Source organism: Quercus robur, chromosome 3, assembly GCF_932294415.1.
Source record: "Quercus robur chromosome 3, dhQueRobu3.1, whole genome shotgun sequence".
Taxonomy (NCBI): Eukaryota; Viridiplantae; Streptophyta; class Magnoliopsida; order Fagales; family Fagaceae; genus Quercus; species Quercus robur.
Genome location: NC_065536.1, coordinates 13,711,304 through 13,725,649, shown reverse-complemented (window position 1 = coordinate 13,725,649; position 14,346 = coordinate 13,711,304). Strand labels below are relative to the sequence as shown.

At 32.6% G+C, this 14,346-nt stretch overlaps 2 protein-coding genes across 13 annotated transcripts in view; both read left to right on the top strand.

Annotated features, from left to right (window-relative positions):
- Positions 1-14,346, top strand: part of LOC126717166 (sugar transporter ERD6-like 5) — a 124,279-nt gene that overhangs the window by 84,037 nt on the left and 25,896 nt on the right. The gene's annotated exons all lie outside the window — the stretch shown is intronic.
- On the top strand, positions 6,214-9,024 carry LOC126716470 (uncharacterized). Its single transcript, XM_050417294.1, has 3 exons — positions 6,214-6,464; positions 7,254-8,311; positions 8,675-9,024. Exons 2-3 carry the CDS (start codon positions 7,577-7,579, stop codon positions 8,927-8,929), a joined length of 990 nt encoding a protein of 329 aa, XP_050273251.1. The 5' UTR covers positions 6,214-6,464; positions 7,254-7,576; the 3' UTR covers positions 8,930-9,024.

The window sequence follows — 14,346 nt, the reverse complement described above, 5'->3', positions numbered from 1 at the left end:
ATAAAATAAATATATAAACTTTGAACCGTTCAAAATTTCAATTCATTTAACTTGCCATCTAAAACACAAGAATAGATAAAATTTAGAACAAAATGAGGAGTACTTCTTAAATTTCTATTTTTAAAAATAATTTTTTTAAAAATATATTATATTTTAAATCTTACAATTTAGAATCTGTAACAATTTAAATTTTTAGTTTAAAAAGTAACAAATCAAACCATTTATTTTTAAAAGTAATAGATTAACATTTGGGATATTAGAAAAATAACAAATTAAAGTCTAATCCATTTAAGCAGGACAACATTGTGTTTGGGGTTCAATATAGATGAGTTCAATTTATTACTTTTTATAAAAAAAATTCCTATTTGTTATTTTTAAAATTATAATATTTAATTCTTTCCTTTTGAAACTTTATTATCTAACATATATAGTACATTGAGCACCAAATTATAACTGAGAGAGAGGGAGTTTCAGCAATAGGATTTGAAAATTGTCTCGATCATGTTAAGGCTCTTGCAACTTTGCATGCTCAACAAACATCAAAGCTTTTTACATTTGGGTCAAAATTTAACGTTACTCAATTCCTAAATACGACTTATCTTTTTATTAAAACCCTGTGAAATTGTTCATACATTTTTGCATTGATAAATTGATACATAAGAATTTCAAATTAGTGAATCACTAGAAAACAAGACATTTTATCTCCAAGACTATTGTGAAAAACCAACCCAAAGGTTGGTCAATTAAAAGAACTGGTACATTCCATTAAGCTAATTAAGTCTAACTGTATACAAATTAGCTTAGACAAAAGGTGAATTTAATTTTCTTTTCTATTTTATTTTTCCGATTATGATACAATGATCTTAATGCAGGCATTATATCTAGAGATGACAAAAATTCATTAACCCACTTAACTTGCTCTTGCAGCCAGTCTCCTTTCACCTTAAATATATATATATATATATATATATATATAATTTATTTATTTTATAAATTTTCTATTATTATTCCCAAAAAATACTGGTTTTCTCTCATTTTTTATCACTCTCATGATTGCTCATCTCATTTTTCTTTTATTTCTTGGAATCACTTCATTAGGGATGACAATATATCTCCAACTCGCCTCACCCCCGACCTATCCCACTATGGTAGCACTAAATTTTCTTGCCTCAAAGAGAGGACGAGGTGGGGATTGAAACTCTTCGATCCAACCCACTCCAACCTGTTGCCATCTCAAATTTGTACCATAATAGGAATTAAATAAAAAATTTGAACAAGTCAATCATTGCATTGGCTCAATGCTTTTAGAGAGAATTATTCATGATGATGTAAACTGTTGGGAGAAAAAAAAGGACCAAGAAAAAAAAAATCCTTCATCCTCAGATTTGTATCAAGTAGCTAATGTAATGCATGAATCATATGTCATTATTTTTCATAAGCACACAAATTAAGCCTAAGGTAAAGTCATTGATGTTATCTCACTAGAAAAGCTTACACTGCATGATTGACATGTTCATACATAGGCACATTCCATCCCAAACTCCACAGCAGGCCTAATTTCTTAAGAAGGATACCCACCCAGCATCATATTTATTTATTTTTTTTAGGCGTAAATGCACTTTTGGTCCTTACATTTTGGGTCATTTCTCGATTTGGTTCCTAAATTGATTTTGCTCCTAGGTCAATTCCCGAAATCAAAAAATCGATTCTATTTTAGTCTCTGCTTTCAACCCATTAACAGAAAATACATATGTTGCAAACAAAATACACTATTTACTGACATGGCTAATAAAATTATAATAAAAATATATATTTAGTATTTTTTAAATGCCATGTTAGCATTTAAATTAATAAAAAAAGCCAGCTCAGAAATTTAACAAAAAGTAAATTAATTTTTTAAAAAAAAACCCTTAAATCTAATTTAAACTAAAATCATTTCTTAAAAAATAAAAAATCCTTATCTTTTTAATTATTTTTGTTTTTATTTTTTTTCTTTAACCTCATCAGCTTTAAAAACTATAGCAATTATCTTTTCGTTTGACGAAGTGGCCGAGGAGGTAGAAACGGTGGGGTTTGACGGCGTCGTTTTGGTGGAGTTAGGGTTGGTGGTGTGAAATGGTTTCATTGGAATTGAGGAGGCAAAAATGATGCCATTGGATCTGCTCCAAACCCAAAATCTCAGATTTGCTCCAAACCCAAAAACCTTAGAATTTTTCTTTGAGTTTGTTGTTACTTGTTGCTGTGTTTGGTTGCTAAGAGATGGGTTTGTTTGGTTGAGTTTGACTTGCTCTTAATCGATGGTGGTGGTGGGTTTGATTGTGAGAACATGAAGTTTGCTGGGTATTCTTGCTCTTATTCTGGGTTTGATTGTGAGAATGTGAAGTTTGATTCTAGGTTTGCTCTTGTTCTCTTCGACATACACTGTTGGTTTCTTTGATTTATTTCTTGTTTTTCTAGATTTAATAGAGATTAGATTTGGTTGCTGGATTTTTTTTTTGAAAACGATTTGATTGCTAGATTTTGATTCGGGGTTTGTCATATATTGGTTTGGGGGTGAAAATAGCCAAATACCACGTTTTGGCAAAATTTGTGGCAAACTAGCACTGGTTTTTAGTACTTGAGTTTCACAAAATCGAGTTCTAAATAGTACTCGAGTTCAGTGAACTCGAGTTCCTAGGTGACCTGGAATTCGAGTAATTAAAAAAGTAATGTGGTACTCGATATTAGGGAAATCGAGTACTTCTTTATAGTACTCGAGCTTAACAAAGTCGAGTGCCTTGTTTTTCTTTTTCTTTTTTTCTATTTTTTGTTTCGTACAAAACTTTTACTTATTTTATCTTCAACTGCTTGTGATCGTTCTGCCCACCAAACTAAGGTGGGGCCGAGCCAGCCATGTGAACGATGTGTTAAAAAAAACTATATTAAATTTTGCCGACACATATGTATACAACAAACAATTTTTCATGTCATGGCTTCTAATAGTAATGAACTGAAAGTTCCTATCCATGTGTGTCTTTGATGATTTCTGATTATGAACATCAGATAAAATTACCAACTCTTATCATTTTTTTTGTTTAGAATCATATCAAATTACCAACTCTTATCATTTTTTTGTGCAGCACTTTTACAATAGTATACTCAATGAGACCTTTGCCATCCGGTACTTTGTTTAGGTGTTATCCAGGGTAAGGGCCATTTTGCATCTTACTGATTTCCTAACATCTCATGGGCACCTTTAGTGAATAGTTACTGCCAGTCTACACTGTGCTTAGCTAATTGCAACTCCAGTTACTTGCACATGAACTTTTTCAAGTCCAGACACTGTACTCAGTTTGGTGGACACAACGGTCACAAGCAGTTGAAGATGAAATAAGTAAAAGTTTTGTATGAAACAAAAAGTAGAAAAAAAAAAAGGTACTCGACTTTGTAAGCTGGAGTACTATAAAGAAGCACTCGATTTCCGTAATATCGAGTACTATATTACTTTTTTAATTACACAAATTCCAGGTCAGTAGTGCCACGCTGGCGACTCACCTAGGAACTCGATTTTGTGAAACTCGAATACTGAAAAAGTGGTAAATTGTTAAATATTTCCAAAACAGTGCTAGTTTGCCACAAGTTTTGCCAAAACGTAGTATTTGGCTATTTTCGCCTTAATTTGGGTGCTGGGTTTATTTCTTGGATTTGGGAAGAACATGAAGAACAAGTTCTTATTTTCTTATTAAAAAAAATAATGAAATTAGATTTAAGGTTTTTTTTTTTTTAAATTTAGTTTAAATTTTCCTAGCTGGCTTTTTTTTTTAATTAATTTAAATGCTGACGTGGCATTTAAAAAATGCTAAATATATTTTATTATTATTATTTTATTAGCCACGTCACCAAACAGTGTATTCCGTTTGCCACGTATGTATTTTCTGTTAGTGGGTTGACGACAGGGACTAAAATGAAATCGATTTTCAGATTTTGGGACTGACTTAGGAGCAAAATCAGTTTAGGGACCAAATCGAGAAATGACAAAAAATGTAGGGACCAAAAGTGCATTTACGCATTTTTTTAAAAAAAGCTAATCCATAATTCTCTCTTTTTCTCTTCCACACTCAAGCATCATACAAATATGGTTAATTAGAGAATATAAATGTATTAGGAATGTAGACACGCATATCACAAAAACCTTGGCACATGGAACGTGAAAACGATTAGATGCTACGCATATATTTTATTTGGCAACACTAAATTACCAATACAAGTTCTTCAAGGATAACCAGATCATTTCATAACAAAGTGGGCAAGTGAAAGTAAAAGCAACTAACACCCACAAGAACTCCCTATTCAGCGCCCCCCCACCCCAAAAAAAAAAAAAAAAAAAACTCACAATTCACTGGTTCATATACTACTCAGTTGGCGTGTGAAGTGAGTTTGATATTTTTTTTGGGAGTGGTGATAAATAATTACCCCTGTTTGCACGGGACAAAACAAAAATTGTATTTTTGAAACATAAATTTAACTAGAGCAAAGATAGAGTTAGGATTTCGAGTTAAGAAGCGAGACAAAAAAAAAAAAAAAAAAAAAAAAAAAAAAAAAAAAAATCAAAATAAGCACCTATTTAGTATTAACAAACTATCAATAAAAATAAAGATACAAAATCATTCTTTCCTAATACATTACAATGCAATCATCTACTAATAAAGATAAAGGCAGAAAATACTATTGTTTTTAACTACATAAGAGCACTTGCATCAGTTTGTGAAAAATTCTTGTCTATTTTAATATAAGAATTTACGTTTTCTATTTTATGTATTCATTTTTCAAAATATCTTACATTAGATTATGTATTTTGCACTAAATTCATTAAAATACTATTTCCTTGTCAACTTTTTTTTATTATCTCAAATCATATTTCTCTATTCCTTAACCAAAAACCACTGTGCTCAATCTAAAAAATTACTAAAATATTCATTTGCCCTTAATTTAAAAAATTACTAAAATATTCATTTGCATAGCTATAGTGACTATGTAAATTTACATAGTTTCTATAGCACAAATTTATTTTTGCACAATGATATATAGATTGATGTAGGTGTATTTTGGGGTTGATTGGGCAAATTTGAAACCTTAAGTTATTTTACAACAACTAATGCAAATACTCTTAGTCTCTTACAATGAGATCAATGTAAAACCATAGGAGAGGTGGGCCATGCCTTTTGAAAATGGGGCCCAATTATAAAATTTAGAGAACATGCCTAATTTTTTTTCCCCATCCCTAAGGGCACATTTGGTAGGCTGTAATAGGTATTGTAATGTAATAGTTATTCCTATGGTTTAGTTATTCAATAGTTTGGTTATGTTTTTATTACAGGGAATAATCATTTCTTATGAATAACTATTCTTTAAAATGATGAATAATTATTCATCTCTAAAAGGGTTGTAATAGCTATTCTTTAATAGATGTAATAATTTTTAACATTAATATATTTCCAAATAAATAAACTTTCCATATCCACCTAACAATTATGGAAATAAAAAATCATCAAAAAATAACTCATCTCTCTAAAATTTAAAATTTATTATTTTCTAGAAAATATAATTGTATGAATGAGATATTTTCTAAAATAGATCATAAGTTTTATTCTAATGTTACAACTCACAACCAAACTAATGAATAAGTTTAGTTATTTCATTATAACACTTTTTATTCCTGGTAATAAAGATTACCATTTCTATTATAATCTACATTCGGTGTACCAAACGTATCCTAAGTTAAAGTGTGTGCGATAATGTATAACTTAACATGTGCAATAGTAATCAGTGTTTTATCAGAGGTACATAACCACTTGAGTTCCAATAGACATTTGGACTATGTACACACACTTTCTCATTCACGCGTGCTTCTAGTACTAGTCTCAGGAACAGCACAGTAGCACACAGCATCCAGAAATGAGAAATTGTAGGCTTAGGCCCAGCTACCCAATACTTTGAATGGGTTGAACTTGAATGAGTGGTCTAGCAAACTAGTTCGTAGAGTCCGTATGTACTAAGTTGTTACAATAGGCTCAGCATTAAGGGGATACATTGTAATTAAATTTATGATCAAGGTTAGCTCTTGTCCTATAGTTTATCCACTAGTGGATTAAATAATGATCTGAAATTATGGTACAACAACCATAATAGTATATAATATTAACGCATGTTCCTCGTTGTTTCACTGTACTCCCAACGTGTTCTTTGACTTTTTTCTTGCTCTTCTTTCTAGTTGTTCTGTTTGTTTCCAAAGAAAATAGGATATGGAGAGAAAAGACATAGAAGACAGAGACATTACAAGTTCCCTTCTTGCTAAAGAAAACCTTGACACTAATGGCGTTAGTAGCAGCAGAAATGTTGCAGCGAATAGTGGTGGTGCCACCACAGCTACGGTGGTGTTCAGCACCTTCATTGCCGTTTGTGGATCCTTCGTTTTTGGTGCTGCTGTGAGTATTATTATACTATTACTATAATCTTAGTATTAATTTTATTTAACATTTTTGGGTTTCATTCTGGGCTCAGTTAGATGGTTGAACACCACTTTAGGCCCAATTTATTATATATTTGGCCCCATATATAATTGTCATAATTCTTTCAAAGCCCAAAAAGGAATGGCAAGTTTATGTATATGTTTTTTTTATATATAAATTTTAATCAAGATCAATTGAGCTTTTATGATTTTTCCTTCCTCAATTTCACAAATATATATTGCAGCATGCAACAAATTTATCTCTAGTATTTGGGGTTCACATGAATTTCCAAACTGTCCCATTTGGATCATTTAGGAGCTGTAAATGTACTAAATGCCATGTGTGACCTAATTGTAGTTCTTTTGGTATATGGTAGAAAACTTTTTGAAGTTCTGTGCCTTGTAAATGAAAATATATTCCATTTAACCAAGTCCTAATTTAGAAGATCAACTATCATAATTCAACTTAAGTGAACTCAGAAAACTTTCTGTTGGACAAATTACATTTTTATTTGGATTTTATGATTCAAGAAGTGTTCAGATTTTAAAACCAATCATATTCAATACTTCTTTTTTTTTAATTTTATACATAAAAAAGGCCTCAGATAGTGGGTCCTATTTCTATGTACCTTATGTTTCATCATACACAAAAGATCATTATTATGGATTACTGTGTTACTGTTAACCAAGAGAGATGCCATGAAGCATCCAAATAAAAAGGGATGGCATTTTATAACTAAAGCAATGGATATGACTTGTTTTACAGATTGGATATTCGTCACCAGCTATGTCTGGAATCATGGAAGACTTGGGCATCTCTTTGGCACATGTAGGTAGTGAGTAATACTTGTTTTGATAAATGGAAAGTAATGATGATATTTGTTTTGCACTATCTCTATGGCATTTCTTACTACTGCAAAAGTACAAGATCTTTTTTTTTTTTTTGATGGGTAGTACAAGATCTTTTAGTAACTATAACATTGGACCCTTTGATTGTATAACACTATTTGGTAATGGGTGCTCCGAACCAGTATTTGGTCCTAGCTACAGTTGTAAAGAATGCAGAGGGCGATACATTCATCATAAATCATGTGCAGAACTTCCCTTGGGTTGCACCATCCCTCACACCCAAATCATCCTCTTATTCTCTTCGGCATATATAAATATTATAGCAACAAAGAAGAATATAGCAGATTTAGCAAATGCAACGTCTGTGGAGAAAAGAGTTTTGAATACAGTTATTGTTGTTACCGTTGCAACTTCAACATTCACATAAGATGTTCTTATTTTCCACTCACCATCGAAACTGAATTCCATGACCATCAATTGACCCGCATTTGGTATCTGACAAAGTTCACTTGTGACTTCTGTGGCAAAGAAGGCAATCTACCCTATTTTTGTGTCCAATGCAATTTCATTATACATTCACGTTGTGTTGCTTGCCCACGCATACTAAAAGCTTTCCATCACAACCACCCTCTCCACCTCACTCCTTCTCTTGAAGTCCATCAATCCAACTCTCCAATTTGCCTACTCTGTGTTCGAAAAGTGGAAACACACTGGCTTTACTATTGCTCAAGATGCGATTTTTCTGCCCACCTCTATTGTGCTATGCTCCCCTTTAACAGGGAGTACATAAATTTGCAGGATCTTAAAGAGGAGCAGTCCACCGATTCAAAAACTAAAGATCCAGAGCTCCATCAATCCTTTGACTCAAAAATCTACGAAGTCAAAAAAACCACTGTGAGGGAAGATGGAACTAAAATAGCCACAGAAATCAAACACTTCAATCTCCATTCTCTCGCCAAAAGAGATGGAACTGAAGCTTACTAAAGAGATTCCGAATAACACAAAATGCAACGGGTGCGTACAATCCATTCTCACTCCATTTTACAGTTGTACCCAATGTAGCTTCTTTCTTCATAAATCTTGTTCTGAATTACCCAAAATAAAATGGCACCCAATTGATAGACACCCCCTCACCCTCAATTATACGCAAGCTTCTTTTTTCTATAATGTCTGCCACCAGCAGTGCAATGGCTTAAAAAACAACTGTCAGTTATGCAACTATAATTTCAATGTTCCATGTATTTTATTATCAGACACCCTTACTCATGCATGTCATGAGCATCGTCTTTACCTCTCCTTGAGAAATTATGAACAAAAGTGTAGTAGTTGTAATTCTAAAATGTTTGGAGTATTTCATTGTGCCACTTGTATTTGTTCTTGATCAAATGCGCTACACTACCACAAACCACATGGTACAACCAACATGAACATCCTTTCACTCTCTGTTATACTCCTGAAGATGACTCTGGTGAATGTTACTATGATATCTGTGAAGAAGAACGAGATCCTAAGCAATGGTTTTACTACTATAAGGATTGCAATTTTCCTGCTCATCGCGGCTGTATTCTTGGGAACACACCAAATGTCAAGTAACATATAACGGCCACTTGTGGGGAGATGCTACACATTAATTTGACTTTCAATGTGCCCAATGTAATTTCAACATTCACAATAATTGTTTATAGAAAGACCAATGTTGTTTTAATTTTTATTTGTATATTTTTCATTTGGGTTGAGCCTTTAGTTCTTTATTGTTGAATTTATTGCATTATTATGGTTGTCTATTGGTGTAGTTTTGGGGAACTTTTTTAAGAAAAAAAGCTTATTAGGCTATTTATTGGTTTGTGGCTAATCTGTGTGTAATTTGAGTTGATTGTGGGTGCAAATGTGTAATTTGAGTTGGTTGTTTTCATTGTCGATTGGAAAAGACGTTGCCACACAATACATTCACGGTTGGGGGTTGGATGGCTCCTATAATGTGACTTTGTTACCTTTGGATCTTATTATTATTATTACTTTTTGGCCATAATGATATTGGTTCCTTATAATAATTTAAAAAAAATAAAAAATAAAAACACTAAGTTTTGCCTGGAAGAACAAAATATAGAAATGAAATACAATGGATTTATTAAATATAGCTAATATTTTGCCTTTCAAAAATTTAAGCATTTTCCATTTCTTAGATCCCATAAGTGGATATCATATTCAGGACAGGTTTCCATTTCTAATTTACTTGAGACGCTTGATCTTTGTAATTATTGTTAATAGTTTTTGGCATACCTCTTGTGTACTTCCTCTAGGGAATAACTACAAAATTCCCAACCCGTGAGAATCAAAAATAGAGAAAACACACGCCAAAGAAAAACAATCACACACACAAGACAGTATTTACGTGGTTCGGCAATTTGCCTACGTCTACAGAGTTGCAGGGATTTCATAATTATTAGGGAAAAATACAAAGTGCGGCAGTACAGTTTTTCTTTCTCTCAAAAACTACAACGACAAAACCCTAATCACTAAAGCTATGTTTTCTATATCATGTGCACAGGATTCACAATGGACTACAAAACGGGCCAAAATTTTTTCCCGGGAACCCCCAAAAGGCTTGTCCATGAACACTACAGCTTGGGCCTATCAACCCAAGCCTTCGCCCTATGGACTAAGCCCCAAAAAATCTCCCATTAAAAACCATGCAACATTATTTGAGTTGAGTTGGGTCATCAACCGGATCAAACATAACTAGGCTCCACAAAAGCCCAACACTTCCCATGTACATGGGTTCCATACCCCTGATTTTTAATGAAGTATTTACTTAAAAAAAAAAAAAAAAAGGATTTGAACAGGAAAATCACATGACCTCCACAAACATTCATTGCATGGTGCTATACCAATTAAGGCAGTCTTATTAGATAGAAAGCTTAACTGTAATGTTGCTTGTAAACTTAGACTTCATAACAGAAGGTAGGCCCATCAAGGATTAACAAATTATTTTAATCCCAGATGGAATTTGGAAGAGAGATACCAAATGGAGTGGCACACTTTTGTGGCAAAGTCTAAAGAGGGAAGAAGACTCTTTGTTTGATGTTTTAACATCACATGCTTCAACAGGAAGGTGGCCAAATCTAATACTGCATGAAAAACAAATTTTCAAAACTCAAATATAGCACTAGATTTACAAAAAATGACTCTTGATATCAGGCCCATTACTAGATGATTTGGTTAATGGCTCTTAAAAAAGATTGAGGGTTTAAGTTGGGAATTAAGTTTCTATAATTTCTACACGTATTTATACCACTCCTTTCTCTAATAGCATGTTTGAGGTTAAAGTGTTCTTAGAATCTGTGTTAAAACCATGGGGCATCTCATGTTCTGTAAACTTATTTGTGAGTTGGGTATGTTTATTATTACAACATTTAGCTTGGTAGTTCGAAAGATATTATGATTTCCTATCCTAATCCCTATAGATTGTGTCTTTCAAGTTTCAAGTGTGATACATCTTCTAAATTAATTTTAATTATTTTTACTCTCTGTTTGATACTCAGTTAGCCATATAATGTACTTGTTTAGAGGTATTTTCTTCTTCTTATGCTTCTTTAGTTCTATTCTTATTGTTAAATTTTTATTTATCATTTCTTGGTATGTAATTTAATTAATTTCAAAATGGGAATGGAGCTTTAGAACGTTCTTTTTTTTTTCTACCTTTCTATTTATTAGTTGTTCAATATGCTTCACTTAGTTTTAGTAATGCATCTACGAGTGTGTTTAATTTTCTCAAGACCGATCAAGTTAATGCCTTGTATTCTACACCACCTATCTTTACCAAGGCAAAAAAATGCAGCAAATGAATTATGGTCAGTAAAAACTGATGATTATTTCCCGTGACTAAGCAAGATTTATTGAAATTTACTGCCATTAATAAGCTTGTCCAATGCTTGCTAGAAGGTATGCAGACAGGGCAAATGCTTATTGGACTGGCTTTTTCACTAGTCACCCAGTCTTGAAGCAATATGTCCGAATTCTGAGTGGATATTATTAGGTATGACATCAGTGTCACTCTGTCTTGGTGGTTATGTTGAATCAGAGTAGATAGGGAATAGATATAGATAGGTAATATATTCTTGGTATTTGGTCACAAAAGTTATCTACTTTATATTCCAAGAATTCTACAAGGAACACAAAGATGTGTCCTATGCAGAGAGAGGATGATGTTTTCTGGTCATCAATAGGGTGGAGTTTTCTCATCATTTATTTGGGTTATAAACATAAATGAAGGAAATTTCCTTATGTTAAAAATACGCAGCATGACAGCTTGAATATTTGGCTGGAAAGAGATCCAACGGTGCCAACACTGTCAGCCTGGAAGATGCTTTAGGGATTGCACAGCACCATGATGCCATCACTGGCAATGCTAAACAACATACAACCAATGACTACGCAAGACAGATGGCTTTTGGAGCCTCTGAGGCAGTCAGCTAATCTTCATTTGAATTTGACATTCTGAGTCTTGTTTTATATTCTTTGCACCATTGTTATTGTATGATACAACTCTGTAAGCTATCCTTTAAAATGCAACAAATTTTCATAGGCAGAAGCTGTTGTAAATGCTGCCTTGTCATGCTTCACTAATAAGAAATCAAGAGATCAATATGGTTCTATGAACCTATTATTTTCATGTGTAAACTATCCTTGTAAGCTATCCTTGCAAAGTTATGCTGTAAGAGATCAATACATCTCTGTAAGCTATCCTTGCAAAGTTAGCTTCATATGGTTCTATGAACCTATATGGTCTTGCGTAAACAATAAAGAAAGTAAATGAGCTTATCTTCTTTTCTGTTATTTTTTGTTCTTGCTATTCTTCATTGCTTAGTACCAAAAACAAAATTAAAAAAAATTTGAGAGATAGATAAAAATAATAATTAGGTGGTAAGTAGGCATCCCAACTTCTCACTTTTTGTGCAATACAGCCAATCAAATCATTTGCATGATTTTTTGTATTGTACAACTGAGCATTTGAAAGCCTCCAAATTGCGCATACAAATAGAACAACTTCAGTTTGGGTTTCTTTTTTTCTTTTTTTTTTTTTCTTTTTTTTTCGTGATTCTTAAACACCCTAAGATATTATCACTCAAATCATGCAGAATTAATCCGACGAAGAATTTAATGCAAGTTACACCATGTTAAAGCTCTTGCTGAAATGATGATTTCTGATTTCAGGGTTATTAAAAAACATAAATCACTAGCAAATTTCAGAACATGGACACTTTTCCTTAAATGAAAAACAATTTGATCACTAAAATGAAGTTCCACTAGCTGACCAGCCTTGTTGCAAATTTTGTAGACTAAGATGAATGTTCTCCAGCATAATGAATCCAAAAACTCACATAAAGAAATAAGGCTAAAAACAACCAAGCAATCAATCTAGCATTTATATCAAGTGAGAAAGCATGGTGGTTGCTTTAAGAATAAAACCAAGAAAAACATGGCGGCAGTTAGAAACACTACAACTTCATGCCATTATCTTCGCAGACTTAACATAGAGGCTATCCACAACCTTGCTGATATTTGTAATGGTTTCCAGTCAGTGGCGGAGCCAAGATTTCAGTTTAGAGGGGGCAAGATTGAAATAAAAAAACTAAAAACAAAAGTAATCTAAAAATATTAATAGATAATAAAAACAAAATAAATAGAGAATTGTAACTACAAGTATATATTTCATATTATTAAAACAAAGAAACAAAAATGATCAATCATAGTTACTAACAATCAAAGTGAGAAATTAATTTAAATACATAAAATTTAGACATAATTTGATTGCTTAAAATAAATTAAAAAAATAAATCAATCTACAAAAGTTAACTATGGAACCTATTAATTGAATTGTCATACAAAAATAACTTTTTCATAATAAATTTTACGATTGTTAAAATAGTGGACTGTGACTTGTGAAGGAAATAAAGTAGTGGGTTTATTAATATAAGTTGTTCACCCTTTACAGTTAACTATTTTCATAATTGTGAAATTTATTGTGAAAAATGTTATGTGTATAGCATTATAATTATAATAAGAAAAGAAAAGAAAAATTAGAATAGGAAAGAAAAGTATTGTAAATAGTAGAATGGATGGGACAACATCAAGACTACTTGAAATAAATACTACTTAAGAATAGTAAAATAGGTGAAAGTGTGATGGCAGGAGAGAATTGAGGAGCTTTTTTTTCTTTTCTTTCTTTCAGGTGTCAGGACTGTTTCATAATGGTAGGACTGCTTTTTCCATTTTTTTTCACTGACAAAGAGCAAACTACTTAAATACACTTCGTATAGCAGGTACCAAGGCATTTTTTAGAGGAGTCAGGGGGGGCAGTTGCCCCCTCTCGCCCCCCCTTGGCTCCGCCCCTGTTTCCAGTGTTGCCGAGAGAAAGAGTGTGAAGCTTGGTTGAGAGAAAGAGTGTGAAGCTGCTCTATAAAACCTTAAGAGGGGAGATTGCTGATATCTCTCAAGAAGCTGCTGAGATTAGAGAAACATTTTGACTTCAGATGTCAATGAGAAATCTCTTTGTTTCCATTTTAAGTAGCAAAATTTAAACACAGTCTTGAATTTTTCCCAACATTTTTTATTAGAAACAAATATTGACATGGTTTTTGAATAATTTTACAATAGTACACAGAAACCCTTCAACAGCTTTCTGGAGCTAGTATTCTCGACTTATTCCAATGGATTTACGCTCATTCTCTCATTGTAAGCTTTCTATGCTAATCCTTATAGCATGTTTCATTTGAGCGACTTATTTGATCTTTTGTGGCTAACATGAAGGTGGGTTAGGTAGGAGTTGGCCCGATGGTACTACAACAAGTTGGTGGGGTCAATAGCATTGCATTTTATGCAACTATATTCATATTAGCTGGTAGAAAAATACTTTTTCTTTCCTTTTTTGTTCCTTTATAATTCAACCTACAATTGACAAGGAATTTGGAAGTTAAAAAGAGGAATACTTTGTCTATGACAGGGTTTTC

Bases quoted from the DNA above. Each gene is read 5' to 3' on its own strand.
- LOC126716470 (XM_050417294.1), top strand. From the start codon at position 7,577: ATGTGCAGAACTTCCCTTGGGTTGCACCATCCCTCACACCCAAATCAT. The intron at 8,312-8,674 runs GCTTACTAAAGA...TTGTAATTCTAA, and splicing joins CCAAAAGAGATGGAACTGAA to AATGTTTGGAGTATTTCATT.